The 25,488-nt window shown below is 42.1% G+C and overlaps 1 protein-coding gene across 7 annotated transcripts in view; it reads left to right on the top strand.

Moving 5' to 3' along the window:
* SHANK2 (SH3 and multiple ankyrin repeat domains 2) overlaps nucleotides 1-25,488 on the top strand; it is a 339,643-nt gene that overhangs the window by 117,815 nt on the left and 196,340 nt on the right. For all 7 annotated transcript variants that reach the window (XM_088668511.1, XM_088668485.1, XM_088668502.1 and 4 more), the window contains one exon: nucleotides 19,860-20,169. In XM_088668511.1, the coding sequence (XP_088524637.1) occupies nucleotides 19,860-20,169 (310 nt within the window). The remainder of the gene's footprint in view (nucleotides 1-19,859; nucleotides 20,170-25,488) is intronic.

The raw sequence follows: 25,488 nt of genomic DNA, 5'->3' as shown, positions 1-25,488 counted from the left end.
GATACCTGCTGAAGTCTTCAAAGTGCGTGGAATTGAACTTACATTACAACTTCACAAGCTCACTGAAAAAAATCTCAGAGAGAGAAGAGATCCCAGCAGACTTTAGGGATGCCAAAATTATCAATCTCTTTTAAAAAATGGTGACAGAACTGATTGCGGAAACTATTGAGGCATCTCTCTATTAGCTGCGGCCGGCAAAATTCTTGCGAGGATCTTAGCAAACCGTCTCTTAACAGTATCCGAGGTGACCCTTCCTGAATCCCAAAATGGTTTTCGGCCTTCTAGGGGGACAGTGGACATGATTTTCACCGCTTGACAGCTTCAAGAAATGCAGAGAGCAAAACCAACCCCTGTATTTGGCGTTTACTGACCTGACTAAGGCTTTCTACACTGTAAATCGTAATGCCCTGTGGATTGTCCTTCTGAAAATTGGCTGCCCAGATAAATATGTGAACACCATTTGGCTCCTCCATGATAATATGACAGCAACAATTGCAGATAACAATGGCACTCAAAGTGATCCATTCACAGTGGGATCAGGTGTTAAACAGGGTTGTGCTATTGCTCCAGCTCTATTCATTATTTTCATTGCCATGATCCTACACTTTGTCGAAGGGAAACTCCCCACTAGAGTAGAAATCATATATCGAATAGATGGAAAGCTCTTCAATCTGAGCAGGCTGAAAGCAAAGAGTAAGGTTACCATAACTTCCATCATAGAGCTTCAGTATGCTGATGACAACTTAGTATGTGCACGCTCAGAGGATGACCTCCAAACCATCCTAAATACCTTTGCAGAAGCTTACAAAAACCTTGGCCTATCACTCAACATCCAAAAAACCAAAGTGCTGCACCAACAAGTACAAAATAACCCCTCTGCAGCGCCACAAATCCAACTCAATGGTGTAACGTTGGAAAATGTCGATCATTTCTCCTACCTAGGCAATTATCTTTCCACAAGGGACAGCATTGATGCCGAAATCCAGCATCGCCTGAGCTCTGCGAGTGTAGCTTTCTCCCGATTGAAGTGCAGAGTGTTTGAGAACCGGGACATTCTCAGGGAAACCAAAATGCTTGTTTACAAACCTATTGTACTACCAACCTTACTGTACGCTTGTGAAACATGGACCACTTATAAAAGCCAACTCCAACTCCTCGAAAGATTCCATCAACAATGTCTCTGAAAAATTTTACACATCACTTGGGAAGACAGGCGAACTAATACCAGTGTACTGGAAGAAGCAACTACTCCTTCCCTAATCTGGCCAAATGCTTCCTGGGCTTGGGGAAGGAGGCATGAGGCTCTATAACAGGATTCTGGATGGTGTTGCAGCAAGTCATAAAGTTATTACATGCATCATGTAATAACTATATACCAAGGTCTTAATGAAGTTGTTTTACGTGTAATTGTTTCACATGTAATTGGTTTTTTTTTCTGGCACCAAGGAAATTTTGCAACCAGGGCCAACTGCCCAGAGTACTGGCAAAAAAAAATTCTAGAAAGAAGGCACTGGCAAATAAAACTTCTTACACACCTTATAATGTGATGGACTATTGCATTCCCTATTAGCATTGAATGTGCTAAGAAGTTGTATCTAAGAAGTTAGTACAGTAATGTTTCCTATTTCAGGATGCATATTAAAATACATTTCCTGGAAAATACTGTTGCTTTACTTTGCATATCATCTTCACTGTAGCCCACTGTAGCCCAGGTGTTTTGTTTGCTTTGTGCATACTACAGCCTTATATTCATGCTACAATGGTTCTTAAGGCCTAAGGCTGTCAATGATGAATTATTTCACCTGATGTCAGGATGAATTAGAGCTGGTCATGTAACTTTCTGCATTAATGTAAAATAGCCCTGTTGCAAGAGCTGCAAGATACGCTATATCTGAGAACAGTTTCTTTGTGCTGTTCTTGGCATATAAGTAGCCAGATCCTGAAACATGATGCGGTTGATGGGGAACCCTATTCTTCACAAGCTGTAGCTTCTCGACTAAACCCAAGGGAAGTCCTACATAGAATGCATTGCAGCAGTCTAATTCTGTAGTCTAATTGTTAAGGTTTTTGATTGTTTCTTAAGTTATTTCTATATTGTTTAGTTTTGTTCTAGAAGTTTTTGATATTCCTTAGTTCATTTGTTTAAGTGATGATTATTTCATTTGTTTAAGTGATTATTATTTCCAGCCTTTGCGAAACGCTGGACTAGCTGAATCCCAAGGCGGAATTAAGATTGCCGGAAGAAATATCAACAACCTCAGATATGCAGATGACACAACCTTGATGGCAGAAAGTGAGGAGGAATTAAAGAACCTTTTAATGAGGGTGAAAGAGCAGAGCGCAAAATATGGTCTGAAGCTCAACATCAAAAAAACCATGGCCACTGGTCCCATCACCTCCTGGCAAATGGAAGGGGGAGGAATGGAGGCAGTGAGAGATTTTACTTTCTTGGGCTCCTTGATCACTGCAGATGGTGACAGCAGTCACGAAATTAAAAAACACCTGCTTCTTGGGAGAAAAGCAATGACAAACCTAGACAGCATCTTAAAAAAGCAGAGACATCACCTTGCCTACAAAGGTCCGTATAGCTATGGTTTTCCCAGTAGTGATGTATGGAAGTGAGAGCTGGACCATAAAGAAGGCTGATCGCCGAAGAATTGATGCTTTTGAATTATGGTGCTGGAGGAGACTCTTGAGAGTCCCATGGACTGCAAGAAGATCAAACCTATCCATTCTGAAGGAAATCAGCCCTGAGTGCTCCCTGGAAGGACAGATCGTGAAGCTGAGGCTCCAATACTTTGGCCACCTCATGAGAAGAGAAGAATCCTTGGAAAAGACCCTGATGTTGGGAAAGATGGAGGGCACTAGGAGAAGGGGACGACAGAGGACAAGATGGTTGGACAGTGTTCTCGAAGCTACGAACATGAGTCTGACCAAACTGCGGGAGGCAGTGGAAGACAGGAGTGCCTGGCATGCTATGGTCCATGGGGTCACAAAGAGTCGGACACGACTAAACGACTAAACAACAACAATTTTCAGTAAATCCCTATTATAGTCGATTACTTCTCGTTTCAGGGAATTTCACGGTTTTAAATTTAGTTTGTGTTTAGGTTCCCTTATCTGGCAGCTGTAGCTGCTGTAATGGTATCAAGGAAGATAGGAACCTTATCCACCTTCCACCCCCACCACTGGTCCATATTCTGCCCCACACCTCTTCAATGTCTCCCTCCCTCCTGGTGGCTGGAACACTGCTGGGTCCCCTGGAAAAATTACATGTCCTAGGATCCCTACTGCCTGAAATTCTGCTGCAATGCCATTACAAGAACCAGGGAAACAGAGGGGAAGGTAGCAGAAGAGGAAGAAGAGAGGAGGAGGGAGGCTGGTTTCCCTCCCTACTGTTGCAGTCACATCAGGTGAGAGCAGAGGAAGGATTCCCCTCTAGTTCTTCAGCTTACACTGACACACATTATGAACATAGCAAATTCATGTTCCAAACCGGGCATTTATGAAGCTTAGCAGCATCACTACATTTTTGCATCACCACATGCTATTTAATCTTATACTGCTCAAGTCCTTTGAAACGGTGCTCATGAATCTTTGGTTCTTCTGTGTTGTCACATTTACAAGTATCACTTTTATGTGTCTACTTCCTTTCACTTTTGACGATTGGTTGTTTCTTCTCTCCAACACTTTTTAAATCATAACGTGTAGCATCAATAATATGTGGTAAATTAATTTGTACCACTTTGGGATCTTGTATTCAGCTTGGAAATTTATATCCTGCCTTTAAGTGGCCTATTGACAATCAAAGCACAGCTTGCAAAAGAGATAAACAGCAAAATGGAACAACACAGAGTTGAAAAATCCAGTTAAAAAGCTTGTCTGCTTTATCCAAAAGTTCAGCTTTATTTAGTAAGACTATTACTATGTCACCCAGTAATCAAAATTCTCTTAGTAGCTTTCATAAAAAATAGTTAAAGTACAGTAATAAAACAAATAAGAACACAGTCTAAAAAGTGAAATACCCATAACAGCAAACATGAGGGACTGTCAGAGACCTCCTGTCATCCAGTGATGTTGTGTAGTTTCCTGCTGCCACCTGTAGCAACTGTAACATTGTATGTGGATATCTCTCCTCCTCTTCCCTCTAGTGCTTCATTTCTACCTGCAGCCTTCAGAGGGAGAAAATATGCTCCTTTGTGGTCCCTAAGGCGAGATTGCTCCCTCTTGATGGCCATGTTCTTTGTCCATACACTGCCTCTTCAGGAGGCCCCTTCTCTGTTACACTGAACCTTCTGTGCCAATATCAGTGGTTTGGGTAAAATATTTTCTCCTTAGAGACATTTAGGCCAGCTAAGCAGGGAGCATATAAGCGTCCATTTGTCTGTCCTTCCAGACCCTCCAAGTGTCCCTATTTTCCAGGAACATCCCTGATTTAGAGAAGCCATTCCAGTTTCTGATTTGATCTTGGGATGTCCCTATTTTCATTGGAGAAATGTTGGAGGGTATGGAGTTACCTGACACCCGAGTCATCTGAAGGCAATCCCACATAGGGAAGTTTTTTTAATAAAATGTTTAATGGTTTATATAAACCACTGAGCCTCTTGGGCTTGCCGATCAGAAGGTCGGAGGTTCGAATTCCCGCAACGGGGTGAGCTCCCGTTGCTCGGTCCCAGCTCCTGCCAACCTAGCAGTTCGAAAGCATGCAAAAAAAGTGCAAGTAGATAAATAGGTACCACTCCAGCAGGAAGGTAAACGGCGTTTCCGTGCACTGCTCTAGTTTCGCCAGAAGCACCTTAGTCATGCTGGCCACATGACCCGGAAAAACTGTCTGCGGACAAACGCCGGCTCCCTCGGCCTGTATAGCGAGATGAGCGCCACAATCCCAGAGTCGTCTGACTGGACTTAACTGCCAGGAGTCCTTTACATTTTACCTTTTTATGTTACCATATATGTTGGAAGCTGCCCAGAGTGGCTGGGGCAACCCAGTAAGATGTGTGGGGTATACTGTAAATACTAAAATTATCATTATGGAATGGGACATCCCTATTTTCATTAGAGAAATGTTGGAGGGTATGTCTTTCCAACTAATCTCCTTGTAAGCTCTGGCTCTTTCTCTGTGTTTCTTGTGTGTTGTGGGAATGGTGACAGAAGACATGCCCTCTGCTTGGCCTACATGGATTGGCTCCCTCCATTTCTGTGCGGTATGCAGGCATTGTCATCAGCTTGGGCCCTGATTAAGGAGGCACTGTTGGGAGTTTCCAGTGATGCTGTGAGCATTTCTGTATCTTCCTTGTCATTTTTGTATTTTCTGGTCTTGCGGGCTTTCCCCTGCTCTCCTGGGCTGAGCACGGGTTGTAGCAGTCTTATCTCTCGTCCTGGCTCTGCAAGTTACAGCTTGATCCCATCTATGCCTGCAGGGATAGATGTTGCCATGGAACTGTTATATTAATCCATTTTACCACAATAAATTGGTAGTATATTGTTGTTAAAGATGGTTACATAGTATACAGTTTGAGCAAAAAATATATGTAACTTCATTGCTGATAGAATAATTTTTCTGATACTACATGCTCACACATATAATTGCCAGTTCAACAAACAGGAATGTAAAACCTCAAGATTCTAGTGGAACAATTGGTTTTTGTAAATTGAAAGAGACAAAGTTGTCACCGAACTCCTAATTTTATTCCATTTAATGGCACTCATAATTCTACCTTTCTCACAACAGTGCATTGAATTTACACATGAATTAATAAAAATTGTCTCTCCCACTTATGAAGATTTTAGGAGGAAGCAGAAAATTATTCAAGGTAATATGCATGCCAAGTCATTTTTAGATCAGGTTTGCATTGGTTCCTTTTGCTCATTATTGCTCTCCTATTCTTGTTTGTAAAGTAATCTTTCCAGTTGTGTTATATTTGCAGCATCTTGAATCTGACGATTTGCAGGCCACAATAAAAAGCAGACAAAAGGAAAAGAAGGAAAAAATGCATATAGCAAAATGCAAATCATAGTGCCTCCTACTATAAATAGGCACAATTTCAATTCAGTTATTCATCCATCCCAGTGTATCCTCACTTCCTCCTTCTCTCAATGGGGCTGACCGTATAGAACATTACAAATGCTACCAACACCTCCATATTTGTACAAAATGAACCCCGCATTACTGCTGTGATATTCTTTTTTTAATCTTCTGTTATTTATACAAGTATGATTCATTAACAGTTATTTTTGCAAAGGAGAATTGCAGCCTACTAATACAATTTAAAACACTCTTATTTGGGGGACCAAGAAGAGCATCATCTCATTACTTTTCTTCCTCTCAGATTTTTTTTTATAAAGAAAAGACCTTGAAAGATCTTTTGACTATAACCTGATGGATTTTTTAAAATTATAAAAACTCCTGTTTCTGAAAAACCAGGTATTTTCTCCTCCTCCTCCATTTGTCCTTAAGCCTCTTTTCTCTTCGATAGAGCTTACCAAGAAAGTGAATTTATACAAAGCTCAGAAGAGAGATGCTGCTGAAAGCTTGGGTGAGATTGATGTAAATCAATGATACATAATTTACATTGAGCGAAGCCAAACCATGGCTTAGTGTGTATGTGTGAGTTTCCAGAGAGGGTGTATAAAATTGTTTGCTCCACCAAAGCCATTTTGCTGCTGCACTGCACCGAGGTAAGCCAGGCTTTGGCTTCATGTATCACCTCATGGTTTAACTCTCCTGGTGAAACCCATGAGCAGTAAACCATCGGATAAACCTGGGTTCAGCTATGCCTTAGCTCAGCACAGAGCAACAGTGGAATGATAGGAGAGGAATAAAGGAGTTCTCCCACCCACCCCACTACCACCATCCCTAGCTTTGGAGAGAAGAAGGTACGGCAAACTTAAGCAAGCTTCTTCAAAAGGATAGGAAAGAACAGCATAGCAGGCAGCCGGCTGCTTCATTTCATTTCCTTCCTTGTGTGGTGATGGCAGCTCTGTCTTCCGAGTCACATCCGTTCTTGCCACTGAGGAAGGTTTGTTTAGGGTTTGGTGCATGATTTGCAATGAGGAGTGCAAATTTCTAGTAAAGGTAAAGGGACCCCTGACCATTAGGTCCAGTTGTGGACAACTCTGGGGTTGCGACGCTCATCTCGCTTTACTGCCCGTGGGAGCCGGTGTACAGCTTCCGGGTCATGTGGCCAGCATGGCTCAGCCGCTTCTGGTGAACTAGAGCAGTACATGGAAACACCGTTTTATCATCCCGCCAAAGCGGTACCTATTTATCTACTTGCACCTTGACATGCTTTCAAACTGCTAGGTTGGCAGGAGCTGGGACCGAGCAACGAGAGCTCACCCCGTTGCGGGGATTCGAACCGCCGACCTTCTGATCGGCAAGCCCTAGGCCCTGTGGTTTAACCCACAGAGTAGATGTGTACAAAAATTACTGTGGTGGAAAACAGAAGCTTTATTGAAAGGCAGGATTGAAATATTATTTTTCTATGCTGTACATTTTGTTTGCATATAAATAGGTGTATAAGTATAAGAAAGCAAACTTCCTCCCCCTCCCAAAGTTTACTGCAAGGTGAGCATCTGCACAAACTGGCAGTCTGCTGCCACCAAGCATACTAAATGATCATTTTATCTATACTCAGTGCCTGTCTAGCAAATGCATCTTCTGTAAGAAAGTTCTAAATGTGTACTATGAGAAAGATGTAGATGTTTAAGATGGCTTTCGGCATGGAGAGGTTTAGGTGCACCAGTCATTATACACTGTTTTCATAACTACAAAAGATGCAAGGCATAGGAAACAGTAGTACTAAATATGCAAGACCTGAAATTGTACATCTCCCTCCATAAATGGTACTAGTTCAATTAATTTATGTATGTAATTCACATTTCATGTGTTTAGGTTAAAGAAGACTAGTCCAGCAAACAAGTAGGGTTTATAGGGAAGGTGCATGGTGTTTGGAGGGTCTGGGGCTGCGTGAGTGAGTGAGTAAGTGGAGACTGGATTTGGATTTGTCTAGGTAGGATGGGTCAGTCTAAGAATTATTCCATGGTTCGGATTAAATTCAAGCTGGAGAAATATTTGAGGCTACCAATGTTCACCTCTTATTTGAGATGAGCATTGTGAGCCCCTGAAATGTGTATCCAAGTCACAGGATTATGGTTTTTGCCAGCATCAGCAAAATGTAGTGCACCTCTGGAGGATTATAGTAGATTATTTGCTTATAAGACTCTTCCTCTTTAGTGCTACATACTGCTTACAGTCATAAGAACAGTGCTATGCTTTGAAATAAAATTGACTCTTCCAACACTTGGAAGCACAGATGCTTTGCCCCCTTATTTACCAACCAGGCTTGCATGCAAAACTAAAACAATATGACATGCAATCAAGCCAGACAAATAAATTTTGAGCACTTTCATTGAAAAGATATTAAAAGGCCTCCGTTTTTTTAATACACGAACAATGACAATGGAGGTAGAGTCTACACAGCAACAGGTATCAGTTGGGGTGGGGTGGATTAATGCATGCACATTAATTTCTCAAGTGGTTAGTTTCCTTGAACATTAGCTCTCTCCCTTACCTTTGTTGTCATCTTTCCTAGTAGCCAGCAGCGGAGCTTCATGCTCTGCCACTGGGGGCGGAGAGAAGGCGCGCTGCCCCCAGTGACGTGGTGCGCGTTCTGGGGGTGGGGCGGGCAGCGGCGATGGCGCCCCTGGGATCACGTCGCTCGGGGCACACCTCCCCTATCTTCCTATGCCCCTGCTAGTAGCAATCTGGTGGGGCAGACCTGCCCTCCCGAACGCTAACATTACTGCAGCTTCCCAGGATGGGGTTGGGGCGGCACTGTGTCGCCCTGCGGACAAAGTCACAGCAAATGGCTGCCTTGAAAAATTTGTAAGCTTTAAATGGTGTCTAAAGGTAATTAAATTTGTCATCAGAAGATTCTCCCCAGGGAGAACATTACAAAAGAAGAATGTAACAGCTGAAAAGGCCCTTTCCGTGATCACTGGCGCTATGTGTACCAGGTTAAGACCTCAAAAGATGATATTAACAGTTGGCCAGATTCATGTAGGAGCTGGTGGACGGCTGATATATATGTATGTGTAATTAATTTAGTTCATTTATAAATTTTTCATATTTCAACAGAAATCTCTTCAATGGTATACATATCCAAAGTTAAGGGAGTCAAAATAAAAAAGCAATACAAATTCAGACCCAAACAATATTACTACCAATGCCACTACTACTGCTACTATTAGGAGCCCCATATTTCAGTAAAATAATAAAATATCAATAAATATATCTAAACATGCCCTGTTGTATCCCTCTGAACTGGGCCAGTGGGAGCACTGTGTTATGGTCAGAGGTGCCAACGTAGCCCCCAGACTTTGGTTACCCAGCTGTGCACGCAACGTGACATCACATTGCGTGTGCACTGCTCAGCCTCCACCCACAAACGCTGCTCTCCACTTCCACAACATCTGGGCTGGGGCTTCCAGCTCCACCACAGGGCCTCTGATGGGGCTGGCCACAGACTCACCCTAGAAACACATCTGTAGCCACAGTGGGCCCCAACAGAGGCCTGTGGCAGAAGCCCCAGCTCAGTCACACTGTGGGGCCAGAGAGTTGGAGGTAAGGCAATGGGCAGCGGTGGCAGAGCTCAGGCACCCACAGCGAAAATTTTGTGAATGCCCAGGCCCTGGAGTTGGCACCAGTGATTAAGGTGGTTCCAGTCCTACCTACATAGCATTGGAAGACTGCTTCTCAGCCCCCTGGCAGTTAATCTGTGGTGTGCTATGGGACACAATGTTATTTAATACCCATGGAAAGCCATTTGAAGTGGTCATTATAAGATTTGCGGCAAGGTGGAGTACAACCTAGTGCTCAGTCTCTTGTTTCATCATCTCCCCATACTTCCCCAGTGCACCCCCAAAATCTGTTTTCAGACTTCCACCAACCTTCTGAAACAAATTTGGGGAGAGTGCATGGCCTGCATGGGAGAAAAGCTTTTCACAGACATGTAATTTTATTTGTACATTTGTTTATAAAATTTCTTGATTCCCGCCCCCTTTATTTTGATAATTTTATTATGTTTACTGTTATAAAGTGCTTTAATTGCTTGTTTTAAGCAATATTTTAAGGGCCATTTTATGTAAGTAACTAAGATGATTTTTTCAAGTGACATATAAATTTGGAGGTTTTTAAAATTAAAAATACACACACCTTTGGTAGGTACCGGTAGTTCTTTTCTGAAGTCATTATGTGGGCATTAGATAACCTAGGCATGGTTAGTAGGAGAGAAATACATAGCTATTTCTGTTTTTTCAAAATTGAGATGAGTGTGGCATCCTCGGGAAAGTGGCTGTTCCAGACTCCTAGCTAAATTGTGAGACACAGAGGGCAAGAACTATATGTGCATATGTCCAACAAATAATAAGGGAGTTTTCACACATTTGACAGTCTTTTTCTTTGGTGATCACTCGTAGCCGAGTAAGATTGTCTTCCATAGACACGGTTTTAACAGTGAGTCCGTAAGTGACTGTGGAGGCCAATTCTGGATCCACACGTCCTTCCACAGTGGGGACATTGGTTTCTGGGCGGGAGTTGATCACGGTGTGGATTTGCCAAGCGTGCCTTCCTCTTAGCACGTTTCTCCCTTGTGTCCTGAGTTCGAGTGTCTTCAAAGCCCATGACACCTTTGGTAAAGGCTGTTCTCCAACTGGAGTGCTCACAGGCCAGTGTTTCCCAGTTGTCAGTGTTTATACTACATTTTTTTTAGATTTGCTTTGAGACAGTTTTTAAACCTCTTATGTTAACCACCAGCATTACGCTTTATTTATTATTATTTATTATTATTTAACATTTGACAGTACAGATGATGCCTATGTATATTTGTGCTCCCTTATTTTCTCTGGCTAGGCTATGTGTATTTCATCAAATATAAGTTGTTGATTAAAATCATTTTGCTGAAGTTTATATGTGTTCAGACCCTTGAAGCCTAAAAACTACTACTTGTAGAGGATGGTGCTTTTTATATTAAATATTAACAACAACATTAACACTGTAATATTAAATGAATCCTAAATTGTTTTCTTTACTTATTTATGCTGGCTAACTCTTTACAGCTTTTTTATCAAAAGCGAAAGAAGGTAAAATTTAGCTTAGCGGCTCTTATTTCCATTTATTTTTTTATTCATGAAAGAGTTATTCTTAGCAATAAACCGAGTTGCACACTCTTAAAAGCTGATACCTTGCCAACAACAGGCAAATACTGTTGCAGTGGAACTAGGAACTATTATTAGTAAATGTATCCATTTATTCAATTTTGGGGCAAATGCTACCAGACCACAAATCAGATTCCGTACATGAGCGGTTTCCAGTTAGGGTTCTGTGAACCCCAGGGGGTCTGCGTCCTCATCCCTTGCCTCCCCCCAACTAATTTTTTTTTGTCATTTATGCATGGTAATATCACACATTTTATGGTCTGTTTTTAGTATACCTAAAATCCTCTGATTATTAGGGGCTACCCAATGTTTTGATCAAAAAATTGTTTTGCAGAGGTAACTACCATAGAGTTATCAAAATTTTCAAAAGCAGGGGGTCCGTGGCTTGGCTTTTGAAAAATAGGGAGTCCTCAGTAATTACCGTAGCTAATTGGGAACCATTGCTGTACTTGATACTTCTGAAATTCTCACACCTTTTGATATAATTCTGCCTCCGTTTTGTTTTTTCTTAAATGCAGCATGCAACTTCTAATATTCTATTAACATAAAGAGACACATTCCTTCCTAATATTGCTGGTATTTCAGATAAGTATTTCTAGGCTTGGGCTGTTAGGAGCTTTTGCACAGGTGCATATAAAAGGCACCAAACAACGCTTTTCAAAAGCTGTGGTAATTCTAATAATAAAGCATATTTTTTAAGTAGCTGTGTGAAATTGTAAGGTTTCCCTTCTTACAGTGGAAGAATGGAAAGTCTACATTTTAGTTGAATAAAATTTCCCCAAAGTGGGTAAGGGTAAGAAGCAATTGTACTTAAAAAAACAAAACAAAACGTGGCTGTCAGTTTTGTTCCGATGTTTAGGTAGGGTGCGAAACTTGGAAGCAGTTAATTATATACCAGCGGGGATGATGAACCAAGAGAGTCTAGAAGGCAAGTCTAGAAACTGGCATATAAGTACTGAAAAGCATTTTAGGTGTAAATGCTGGAATTCAGCTTCACGAGCTCCCGCCTCTTCCAAGACTTCCCCTTTAGCCTGTGTAATGCTGCCACGAAATAAGATGAATGATTCCTCTCCCTCCTCCTCCTCCCTCTTCTCCAAATCTTAATTTTGACCCCCCTCGGCCTGCCCTGCTTCTCCTTGCTTCACTCACCCCTATTCTCCTACACATAAATGTCTCAATTGCAAAAGCAGGAGAATGTTTGAAAGGCTCTGTGTCGATGGTGTTCACATGACTAATACTATGAAAGATAGCAAGATTTTTTGAGCAGCACCAGTCTAAGCACAGTTGGCTCACAGCTGACAGACAGAATGTGGGGTGGGCTTTGTCACCAGAATGCTGGGTACTGCATGCCCAGCTATGCTTGTAGTTATACAGTGCCCAGTAACCTGCTGCTCATGTCAGGTTGCAGGCAGTTAAAACACATGGAAACTGGGTAGCTTTTATTCCTTTTCATCTCAGCAAAGGTTATATAATGAGGGGATTGCTGCTAAAGTAAAAAGGAAAATGAAGTCTTTGTTAAATGCCTTAACAAAGAAAGAAGGTAAGCACTGAACGCAAAGCACTTGATGCTGGAGGAGGACTGCTATTTTCTTCTGCATGCTTAATATGATCTGCTTAGTTACTGTATAATTATTCTAAGTTCTTTCCGTATCTTTTCCAGAATTCCTTTATGTTGGGTTGTCCTTTTAGACAACTCATTATAAGAGCGGGGTGTGACTTGGTTCGTTTTAGTTTATATCGGAGAAGCCTTGTGTTCTTTTCACAGGGGAAAAGCTCTGTGTTTGAGTAAGGAGAACCGATTTCTTAGGTTTATATTACTGTTGAATGCTCACGAGTGTTTCCTTCAGATGTATGCAATTTGATGAAAACATTCCAGTAGATTATGAAACAATGTGTTTTTTAAAAAATTCACACGGGGTGGTACTTCGAAGCATGCTGCTAGTTCTCGCATCTTTTCACCTGAAAGCTTTGCAGTATAATTATATTTTATTACATAAATGAATATATACCGTATATGGAAATCTATCCAGGAGAGCTTAAAACATGTACTTTCTGTTTTGATAGAAAAGGGGATTTTTTGGGGAAGTGGGATACAATTACAGTAGTTATTGGAAATGAAACATATAAAACGTATCAAATGTATCTACCCACTTGCAGCATGCAAACTGATATGGGGAAAAGCTGAGAAAGGACTTGCATAGTTGGAGATGGTTGTTTATGTCTCTAATTATCCATATAACATTCCTGGCATTTGCATCTTCTAATAAAAAAGTCACTAATTAAAAGCTAGTCTTCAAATCAATGCTTTGCTAACATCAAGTAGAAATTAACTCATTATTTAAAGCCCCTTACACTTACCATCTGATAAGAGGAAAGAGGTTCTGTAAAATGTAGAAATCACTTTGGTGTGGCTCTGTTTCTCCTGAAATCTGCAAGTCCCAAAGAGAGACAGATACACTATGCTGTCTACAAGCATCTTATATTGAAGTGCTTGGAGAAATGTGATTTTATTTTTTGTTTGCTCTATGCTTAAGCTAAGATCCTTCCATTGATTTCAGTGTGACAGAATAAAATTAAATACCAGCACTCTGGGTTAAATGCTTTGTAAGGCATAATTAATGTTTCTAGGGCAAGTATTGTACCACACAGATTTGAAATTTTATCAGTAATATTTTTGGTATTTTGGCGATATAAATTCCAAGGGCCTTTACCTAGATACCGTGTTTGAAACCTCATGTAACGTAATGCATTTAGTTATGTAAAGAAATATTTATTGTTCAAAGGGACCACGTGTATTTAAATGGGTGATCAGTAGGGCAATAAAAAAGTACAGTGAAGGGTGTTTTTGATATAACGTATATGAACATGCATTATGGAACCAACATGTTTTCCTCAACCTCAGTTTTGGCCTAAGTGTTAAAAATTTGGAGCCATGTAGTTTTTAGTTATTTTTTTATATATTTATACCCTACCTTTTGACTTGGTAGGCCTGCACACTTACAAGCAGGGATACATTACCTGTACATCAGCAAACATCATGTTTTGTTAAAATCGAAACATGAGTTGACTTGGCTAAATTGTTAAAATTAGATCTTTTAAAACTGTTCAGAGGGAAGCAAAGTAACAATACTGATTGTAATTCACTTCTCTCATCCCTGTAAAACACATTTGTGGTTTGTTTGTTTTGAATACCTTAAAATAGTATTTTACTTATTTAAAATACATGTGAAATATTAGCATTCGTTTTGAAGTATGAGGGGAAAACACATGCTCTAAATTTAATTTTGGTAACTCAGTTCTAGCTGGTAAATGCATTCCAGGATTATTGATTCAATTGGAAAGTTGACACCGATTTCCATGGGATATGAATTGGACCTGCTCGTTCTTATCCAGCAGAAGTCCACTCTTGTAAACACATTTCTTCATGCAGATAAGACTTGGTGCATACACAAATTCCAGCTATGTTGGAAGGGGTATTTCTTACATCACTGCTGCTTGGGGAGGCTTTTCAATGAAGTTCATCAGAGCAACGATCACTCCTCATTTTGTCCTAACAGGTGGCAGCCTATGGCCCTCCAGATCTTGTTGGACTTCCACCACCCCGGTCTTAGCCACTTGACCAATGGTCGGGGATGATGGAATCCTGCACCATCTGGAGGGCTCCTGACCCCCGGTGTAACAGGTGGCAGTGCAGTAACTGGACCCACTTGGAAATTTCTTGCAATGTTGATCTGCTATTGGAGAATGGAGAGAGAAGAATTGCACATGGGCTCCAGGAAGCCCCCATTGCGCAATGTACCTCTCGGGGTTGTCAGGGCTGTTTCTGTCCAGCTCATATTCTTTCTGTGAGAATGCAAACACAGGAGCAAATAAATAGTCATTTTCATTGCTTGCAGGTCTCTGGTGTCAGGTTTTGGGAAGACCTTAATAAAAAAACACCCTGAAAGTATTTTTTAATATCTTTCATCCCTTTTTGACTGCCTATACTGTATGTGAAAGTATTATGGTGGTATTTTGATTTTGCTGTAAAGTGATATAGGTCATTTTAAGTTTGATGAATCTTCAAGTCATTGTGTCACATGCAAGTCCCAGTATCCAACAGGATACCTTTTAAATAAACGACTGATGCAATGATGCATCAGGGTTTCTTAATAATTGTGTGCATTGATAGTTTTAGCTATCTATCTATAGAAGCATACAGGTAGGCCTCATGGGCTCTTTTGCTAGTGGATATATAAAAATGGTTAAAATTATTTTCACAAACAATACATAGCTCAATACCTCCCAGTAGCGAGAAGTGTCTGAACATGGGGCATTTTCAGAGTGGGGAAGGGGAGTTGTAGTAGCAGTCAGAGACATAATAAGACTAGCTACATATTCATGGGATTTCCCCCTTCACAAGTTTCTTACTATTTTATTTTTATTAGGACGCAGGTGGCAATGTGGTCTAAACCACTGAGCCTCTTGGGCTTGCCGATCAGAAGGTCAGCGGTTCAAATCCCCGCGACAGAGTGAGCTCCCATTGCTCAGTCCCAACTCCTGCCAACCTAGCAGTTCAAAAGCACGCCAAAAAAGTGCAAGTAGATAAATAGGTATCGCCCTGGTGGGAAGGTAAACAGTGTTTCCGTGTGCTGCTCTGGTTTCGCTAGAAGTGGCTTAGTCCTGCTGGCCACATGACCCCCCCCCCCCAAAAAAAAACACTGTCTGCGGACAAACGCCGGCTCCCTTGGCATGTAAAGTGAGATGAGCGCTGTAACCCCAGAGTCGTCTGTGACTGAACTTAACTGTCAGGGGTCCTTTACCTTTACCTTTACCTTTACACTGCAACTGTGTATTCTAAATTTAGGGAATATAAGCTGCATTTACTATTATTTAACAAAACTCAAAAGTCTTGCAACCTGATATTGTGAGATGCTACATTGATAAATGCCTCACAGGATCAAGTGCTGGGATTCCAGTAATGGTGGGAAGCAGGAGCCCTTTATGACCAAGAGTGGTCAAGTTTGGAATTTTGAGAATGTGCTGTGGATGCCAGTCACAAAATGGCGGCTATGGGGCATGGCATAATGGCTGCCAAATCGAAAAGAACAGGAAAAGGAGCAGGACCACAAAATGGTAGGTGAATGCCCTTCTCAACTGGGGAAAAGGTACCTATCTCAGCCATCACTACACTTGCTCCTAGAGATAAGCTTTTCACACCTTCCTTTTGTTTGGAACCAATGGGAGGGTGAATATCAAATCCTGGCATCCAGTTAAAGTATATAAGTGGAGGGAACTCAATGTGGGAGATTCCGAGCCAGTGCAAACAGCAACTGTACAGGAAGATTAAGGATTTTTGAAGGGGTATTTACTAAGACCTTTCATAGGAAAATGATGGTCATACTGGTGATGACCCTTGGAGAATGACTCTCCCATATGGCAGTCTTTGGACCAAAACTCAGTCCTAGTGCAACACAACAGCTATCATTTCAGCTGCTTGCTTCAGATTCCCACCCACCCACCCCACCCCATTCCATTCCACACTGTGCCTGTGTAGCCTTGTACCCTTACTGATAGCAGTAATAGGTATTAGTGGAGTTTAGCATCAAGTACAGAATAACTGTATAACTCTGCCCCACTTGCCAAATTTAGGATTCTGCTTCAGTTGCAGCATTCAAACCTCTGATTGAGCAGCTTCAGCTAATGCAGTACTTGACCGACAGTCCTGTAAAACCTTTCAGTTCTCAGTAAACAACCTTGCATAGAGATAATCTGTGGTTTGGTGGGGAATGTTTTGATTTTTAAAACTTAGTGTACTGTATGAATTTTACAGGCCATATTCTGATAATTTAGTGACAGTAACTGAAACAAATTAAAAAAACCTCCACCAAGTGTTGTGGGTAAACAGACGGGAATGCATAAACACTGTGGCTTGTGTTAAAGAGGGCCACAGATTTACATAATCTTTAAGCAGCATCTTGGGTAACAAACTCTTAATTCCAAGAGCAGCATAAAATCCAATTTTGTGCTTACAAAAGAGGTGAGAACCCTTGCCTGATGGGAAAGCTCCTGGGGCATAGGGCATATTGGCATCAACCAGCAAGTTTGATAATCTGCCATTCTGGAGATGAAAAGTCAGGCTGATAGTCTCAACAGCCTTATGCAAATTAATTTTGCCTAGTCTTGCTGAAAAACAAGCAAATGAAAAGTCCTGCTGAGGTTTCCAGCTTCATCTCAATAACATAGTAGTTCAAAAGTATAAATACCATAGCTTCAGCGCTGAACTGTCCATGGTCACTGTGGCATGAAGATCTGATCAGTCATCATGATGACCGGGGGGGGGGGTATTGCCAGCATGTAAAGGTTGTGCGCTCATCTCGCATTATTGGCCGAGGGAGCCAGCATACAACTTCCAGGTCATGTGGCCAGCATGACAAAGCCGCTTCTGGCGAACCAGAGCAGCACACGGAAACGCCGTTTACCTTCCCACTGTAGCGGTTCCTATTTATCTGCTTGCACTTTGATGTGCTTTCGAACTGCTAGGTTGGCAGGAGCTGGGACCGAGCAACGGGAGCTCACCCCGTCACAAGGATTCGAACCGCCGACCTTCTGATCAGCAAGCCCTAGGCTCTGTGGTTTAACCCACAGCGCCACCTGCGTCCCTCATACCTATACTATGTCTTAAAGTCACATCAAGAGAGAAAATATAAAGTGGCATGCTGGGTAAGTGAAATGAATGTTTTCTTGAAGCTCTCTCCCCCTCCCATCATGAGGCTTCTATGCATGAACTGGCTACTTGGCTTTGCCCCATTTCAAATTTATTTAGCACTTTTGCTAAGGGCTCACACAATGATAATCTCAAGAATGCTTACTGTAAACTAAACCATTGTTATTACCCAGAGATCATTGGTTGGGAACTGAAGATGGTCTGCTTAAGCTCAACCCACTGATTTCCTGCAAACTACTGGTTTTGTGGGTGAGCTCACGTTCCCTATTAACCTCCATGCTCTTTATTGTACCTGCCTGCACAGTCCCTTGGTACATTGCCATTCAGTACTTGTTCAGAGACCCAACATCAGAAAGTCACATTGCTCTGCTGGTTGGTGACCTTGGTTTTGGTGAACTGCTATACTATGGTTTCGTGTTATGTGAGAAGTGGATATAGGGGGGTGCGAGTGGTGTGGTCATGCTGGGCGCATAGCCGAGGAGGATGCCTTCTCAAAGCCCAGAAAGCGCTTGTCCAAAGCAAGCTTTGGGGAGGAGATAGGAGGGCTCTAGGAATTTGCCAGAGCCTCGCACCTCCTTCCCAAAGCCCAGCTTAAACTGGCACCTTGAGGGCTGGGGGTAGGGTGTGAAACGGACAGCGGAGCCAGACCAGAGTCTGGTGATGCAGTCCCTCAGAATTCCACCAGAGGGCTGGAGCCTCTCTCTGGTTGGCTACCAAGACAGCTAGCCAGAGGGGGGCGGAGCAGCACTTTGGGAAGGAGAATAAAAGGAGCCGTTTCTGGGGGAGTGTTTGGCTAGGGCTTAATTTGAGATGGGAGATGGGCATTAGGATAGCGTATGTCTGAGACAGTTGGTTCAAATTTGAGTTTAACATTCACTCTGAGGAGAATATAGCTAGAGGAAGGAGCCTCATAGCTTAGAAGTAAGACCATATTAAGTGTCTTGGGAGAGTTCACAGACAGGAGTCCACTGGAGAGTTGAGTTTGAGCCAGGAGAAGTAGAAGCTGTGTGGATAACAGAATCCCAAGCCAGTTAAAAGGGGTGTGGTGACCTCGAGGGCCAGTTATACTATTTGGAAATGCCTCAGGAGTGGGATTGTTAAGAGGCTGGGTAACTGTCAAAAAGCGCCCCTCGCTCATGAACCACATATTAAGCTGTGCTGTGTAAAGGAACAAGAGTGAAGTAACAGAAACCATGTTAAGCCTTTTACTGCCTATTCTAGAAACCCACATTTGCATTGTAATGTTTATGCTCAGTGCTTACCAGATTCTCCTTTCAGTTGTTTGCTGGTGCTGGCCTAGAGAGATTTTACATGATTTGGGGAACAATGGAAGTTAATTTGTAATTGATTGCCTTTTGGAGCTATTGCCCTGGGAAAAGTCAGTTTTCTGTAGTTTTCACATGTTTAGGGTAATGTAAATCTATAAAATTGTGCTACAAAGTAGAAAGGAAGGAAGGAAAAGAAGTTCTAATTCTAGTATTAAAAAAACCATTTTTGCCCATACCATACTAAGAGCCATTCTGTTTCTTTTCTTTCTTTTTTAATGAGACTGTCCACATTTGTTGGTGAAAGCTAGAGTAATAGTTGCTTACCGTTCATAAATCAGAGACTGCCAGCAGCCAATGCTGAGCACCATTCTCCAATCTTGCACTCTTACAGTGAGATAAAATATGGAACTTTCAGCAATATAGAGCTTATTAATTCTAGTTTTGAAAACGTGATTTCCTATGAAAAGAATCTTTAATTTTAATTGCAGTTTAAATATAATGGTAGTGCTCATCTTGATTAGACAATCAGCCAAGGCAGAGGTCTCTTTTTTTATGTATTAAGAATTGAAAGTATATAGTACTGATTTGGGGCAAGTGGGTGGGTGGTCTGATACATGTGCCTAAAACCAGAAGTATCATTTTGCACTCTTTCTCCCTTCTTAATACAGTGCCATTTAGAGAGGCTCCTACCTACTCAAACAGAAGACGGAGGCCCCAGAGCACCTTGACAGCACCTCGGGTCTTGCTTCGGTCCAATAGTGATAACAATCTGAACGTCAACATTCCTGATTGGTCAGCCTCTTCCTTAGCTTCTTCACACCGTAGCCTTTCGCCTAACCTACTCCAACAGATGCAGAATAATCCTAATGGAACTGTGAAAACTGTTGGGAGCTACACGCCATCTTCTCGAAGCCGCTCACCATCATTAAATAGGTTAGGAGGAGAAGATGCAAAGCGGCAGCAACACCGGCACATTAGGTGACTTTTAAGTATTCTGTTTTTTAAATGTTGACTTTGTGATTTTTTTTAAAATTAAAAATAGCACAGTTGGTTGTCTCCTGCTCTCCCTCACCCCCTGCTCTTCCTTGTCCTTGGTCCCGTCTTTCTCCCTAACACAATCCATCACCCCATGGAAAGGAAAAAAGAGGAAAAGAAATTTTACTGTGGTGGTTAGCAGAGACCCTGCAGCATGGTGGGGGAGATGGAACAAGGTGGTGTCAGATGTTTGCTGACAACTCGTTTCTCATGGACATTTTGCCAGGTGCTTTCAAACTTCTGTACTTTTGTCTTTTTATTTTATGAGCAAGATTATTTGGGCAGCATCCATGTGACAAGAGATGCACGGCTTCTTTGTGCTTTCTTTTTCTTACTAAGAACTGCTGCTTATTCTTTTGCAGTCTGGTCCTGCATGTAGTCATCCAATGCATAGATTCATTTTATTAGATGCAGCAGCAGTTGATTTCCAGTTTTGTAAAATTTCCTTTCTGGCCACTATGGTGGCTCTTAAAAATAAGATTTGCTGCTTTGGTACCATTTCCCTAAGCCTGGGCATGTACCAATTGTGCTGCATGTAGCTCCTTAAACATGTGGTTTACTCAATATCCTGTGGATTCTCCCCTCAGCTCACCTTACTTTTGTTTTCTGGAAAATGGTAGAAAAACGTTGAGTATCTTCAGGGTATTTCAAAGAAGCCTGCTGGCCTGCTGCTGAATAAAGAAAAGAACACTCAAAACTTGAAAAGGCAGAGGGAGGGCTCCCTTGAGATAATAGAGTCTTTTGAGCCCCAACTATACTGGATGCTCAGAAGTGTCATTTCCTGCCAAGGAGCAAGGGATTTGTAGTTTTCTCCACCTCTCAGATTGAATCCAGTTTAAAGGAGAGGCCAGAAATGCCTTGTTTCTAGTAAGCTCTCTCTGATGCTGATTACGCCCGAATGCTGATTGAAATCAAACTATGCAGGAGCAAAGGAGCAGCTCAAGCCACACCGCAAAGGGAAATTATTCACCTGATGTTATGGTGACTTAAACAGACTGACAGGTGGGCAGCCTCACATATCTGTCAGAGAGCGCGGGGAGAGGGGTGGGCAGTGCCGGAGAAAGCCTCTACAGCACCCACAGGGGTGGGGTAAACCGACCAGCGGCGTACGCACAGCACCCATACAGACGGCACTCAAGCAGCTCCCATAGAGACGGTGCCCGCATGGTGCCCACACCGATGGCATGTGAGCGCCATTGGTGCCCTACAGCTGGGGGGAGGCAGCAGGCCATTTTGTGACCTCCACAGGGTCGCACCCGAGGTGGACAGCACCCCCCGCATGCCCCTGGGGTGGGGACATTAGGATCTGGCCCATTGGCTGGATCCAGTTCCCCACATTTGCTCTAGGGCCTGGAAATGTCCCCAGCTGTTGCCATTATGATAGTTCCCTCTGCTGGTGGTGAGTTTCTACACTTTGTTTGCTCTTCTGTCTGAATCCAGAAAATACTGCCAAGGAACCGTAGGACCTGTAGATGAAAGACCAGCTGCAGCTCGAGATGGTGTAGGAAATGTGTAATGGAATGCTTGAGCTAAGTGAGACAGCTCTAGATAGCTAAGCAAGTGAGCTGGACCTTAAGAAGAAAATATCTCATTTTGCGGACAAGGCAATCAAGAGGATGGTTAGGGGTTCAGTTGCAGGCACTTATATTTATTCATTTAATTAATTAATAATTTAATTTCATAAAATTGACATACCACTCAAAGTGGTTTACAAAAAGAATGGAACAATAAATTAATCAGAAAACAAAAAAACCCAGTATTTTAAAACATCCCAAAATAATTAAAATCTACAATAAGTTAAAAAACAGATTAAAGCACATGTCATTGTTTTACATATCTGGGTAGACTTGTCTAAACAAATAAGTTTTTAGCAGTCACTGAAAAGAGCACAGTGAAGGTTCCTGCCTTAATAGGGCACTGTTTACCCACTGTTTTCCTTGGGAAGAGTCCCAAGGAAACAGAGGAACTTTATATTGTCACTGCCAGTTCTTCCTCTTCCTGGTCATCTGCTGGATCATTGTCTGCAGCTGGCTCTTCTCTCTCCTGCCATGAAGACCCTGGCAGTAGAACATTATGACAGCCGGACAGATTATCCTACAGTGACTCTGAGGCCTCCACTTTGTTCACTGCCATCTTTGCTCTTGGAGGCAAAGATATTTCAAAATCTGGATCCATATAGAGAAATAGAACTAGGTTTACCTCAATGTTTGCTTCATGATTATGGGTTTGCAGCCCATAATCAGAGGCTGTCTGGATCCCCAGGCCACAGTAAACCTATCCCCACTTCTCCTTACATGCTTGTGTCATGGAGCTAATGAATAGCTTCTTAGGATGTGGCATACCAGGTGTTGTACTAGCATATCACCATGAAGCATTTTTCTGGTATGTCACCCTAAAAGAGGGCACGTGTTGCGGTGAGACCTGGAGATTGACCTCCTGGTTGTGGGTGGGTCTATTGGATACCCGTAACACCCGATTGGTAGGTCCCTTCTTGCTGGGTTTAATCTGGACAATGGGGTGCAGTCTAAACGGATCAAGGGACCTATATATACCTATGCACATGACCCAGAGCTTCCTCTTTCAGCTCGTGCATCAGAACACCCGCCCACCTCTCCCTACTTTTAGGGTATTTTGCAATTGACCTCGCTATGCCATCGTGCGTCTGTCGTTGGGACAGGGGCATGGCAGGAATTTTCCCCACTTGGCTGATTGGCTGTTGCCATTTGGGTTTCACCTGCCGCGTAGCAAATCGTCACAACTTGTAAGGTTGCAGATAGGCACTGGTTCAGGTGATAGGGATGGGAGAACCGTCTCACCATCCCTATGTGAAGGATATTCCATTAAAGGAATCCAGGGACTCAACTTGGTTTGGTCAACCCCTGAGAGAGGGGGTTGTGCCTGTGCCTGAGTCCAGGGAAACATCTGGGGGGTGAACAGAGTCTGTTCCTGGGCTTTCACCTATCTCAGGTGTTCATCCTTGGCTGACCTATGATAGAGCTCTGGGTCAGCACTACCTGCAACGGTGTAGGGAGCTAGTCGAACCAGAGCCTATGCAACCACTCACTTTTATGTAATCAATAAAGTTGTGGCCTAAATTCTGCAAAAAACCTAAACTAAAATTTGAGTCAAATGTGTATTTATTTAGCCGGGAAGTCTCTGGGTCAGAACACACTACTGTGTGTATGTTTGCATAGATTTGACATTCAAGATACTGTAATTATTTCTACCTAAATGCTAAGTCGTAAACACAGATAGTGTATACGTTCTGCAATGAAAGGAGGATAATTTTTCATTATGTTCCAGTCTCTATCATATATGAATCCATTTGAAGAGAACACATGCCACTGGGATCTGGCTTCAGAACTACATCCTTGTAAATTTGCCAAGAGCGACTGTTAAGTTGACAGCTGCTTGAGCAGGAACTATATCATGTGGCTAATTCTCTCAACAGTATGCCCCCCCCCCCCCCGCTTAACTGCAGGGATAATATCCAGGATCCCATTTTGAATTCACTGTCCAATTAATCCTAAATGTATCACCACTGTGCTCTGCTCTAATCAATTATTTCAGTCCAGTCGTTCTATTGCAAGTACATTTTCCATTTCACTCTGGCCCCCAAGAGTTCCAATATTGTTTCGCTCTGCATTTATACCTCGCCTTTCAATACTCTTTGAATCTTTGGTTGTCGGTTTTCATTGTAATCTGTGAAAGTTCGCATATCTTCCAGGAACACTCCTTTACATAAGCACAAATTTACTTATGCAAAATATTCATTGGTTGAATGTTGTGCTTAGGCACCTTACATCTTTCAATGGGAATTCTCTGTGAGTTGCATATTGAATTCATGCAAACACTTTAAACATTGCATCCTGTGTCAAGTATAATTACAGCAAATAAACAGTGATAATTTATCAGGATGATGGGCCCAAACGTTGCTCTAAATTTGTTCTGTCTCTAGATGCATTATATAATGACTACACATAAATGCCAGTTGTTAGGCAATGTAATTAGAATATTCCAAATACTGATACCTGCTGCTTCCCAGTATGTAATTGAAGCCAGGCACTAGGAAAGTGTGTACTGGAACCCACATTTTTAATTAATATTTAAAAAAAGAAACAAAGCATAATCTAGGAAGTTAGATTACCCGATATAATATTGCTCTGGCAATTACAATAAGTAAAATTTGATAGAAATGTTAAATTCAGTAGTGTTTAAAAATGTACAGTGTGTATACTTGCCTAATGTTATGATTGAGTGGATAAGGGTGCTTAGGGGGCCTTTCACTTTCACTGACAATTGTTCCACATCTGTAGGCACATATCTGGAATTGCATGGAAGTTAACAGAAATTGTCAGGCAATGAGCACAAAAACAGCTAATGGGGAATGTGTTAAGCACCCCCAGCCTGTTCCTTCTCCATTCAAAGGCCACAAGTTTCATGTACTGTACTTATACAGTCACTTTGAAGCCTGGAAGCAGTTAACTATAGCTTCCTGTTATATCTGAAATGAGAAACTCATGTACTCCACACAGTGGTACCTTGGTTCTTGAACTTAATCCGTTCCGGGAGTCCATTCGACTCCCAAAACCATTCAAAAACCAAGGCGCAATTTCTGATTGGCTCCAGGAGCTTCCTGCACTCACTTGGCTTCCCAAAAACGTTTGCAGACTGGAACACTTACTTCCGGGTTTGCGCTGTTCGGGAGCTGATTTGTTCGAGAGCCAAGCCGTTCGAGTACCAAGGTACTACTGTACATTTAAAGCACCTCCCACAATGAATCCCGAAAAAGTAGTTCGGAAATTGTAGTGCTGACAATTGTAGCTCACCCTTCACTCTTCTGAGAAAAACCCCACCCCACCACCCTCCCACTATATTTAAGGGTCTGGTGACTTCTGTTTCGGTGTATCTGAAGAAGTGTGCATGCACACGAAAGCTTATACCCAGAACACACTTAGTTGGTCTCTAAGATGCTACTGGACATTTTTAATTTTATTTATTTATTTCGACTGCGTCAGATCAACACGGCTACCTACTTGAATTGTAGCTCCGTGAGGGCTAAACTACAGTCACTGCTTTTTGTGGGGTGTGTGTGTGTGTGTGTGCTTTCAGTGTGTGGGTTTGTTTGGAAGTTTATTGATTTGGACATAATACAAATATGTGGTTAACTGTGGCTCCCTGGTTTGTTTTGCTGCTCATGCAAATGGATAACTGTTGCATGAAACTTATTTATATCTCTGCTTATTAAGTCAAGATTTGATC

This window comes from Zootoca vivipara, chromosome 1 (genome assembly GCF_965207765.1).
Source record: "Zootoca vivipara chromosome 1, rZooViv2.hap1.1, whole genome shotgun sequence".
Classification (NCBI taxonomy): domain Eukaryota; kingdom Metazoa; phylum Chordata; class Lepidosauria; order Squamata; family Lacertidae; genus Zootoca; species Zootoca vivipara.
Note: the sequence above shows the minus strand (reverse complement) of the source record. Positions and strands in the feature narration are given on the sequence as shown.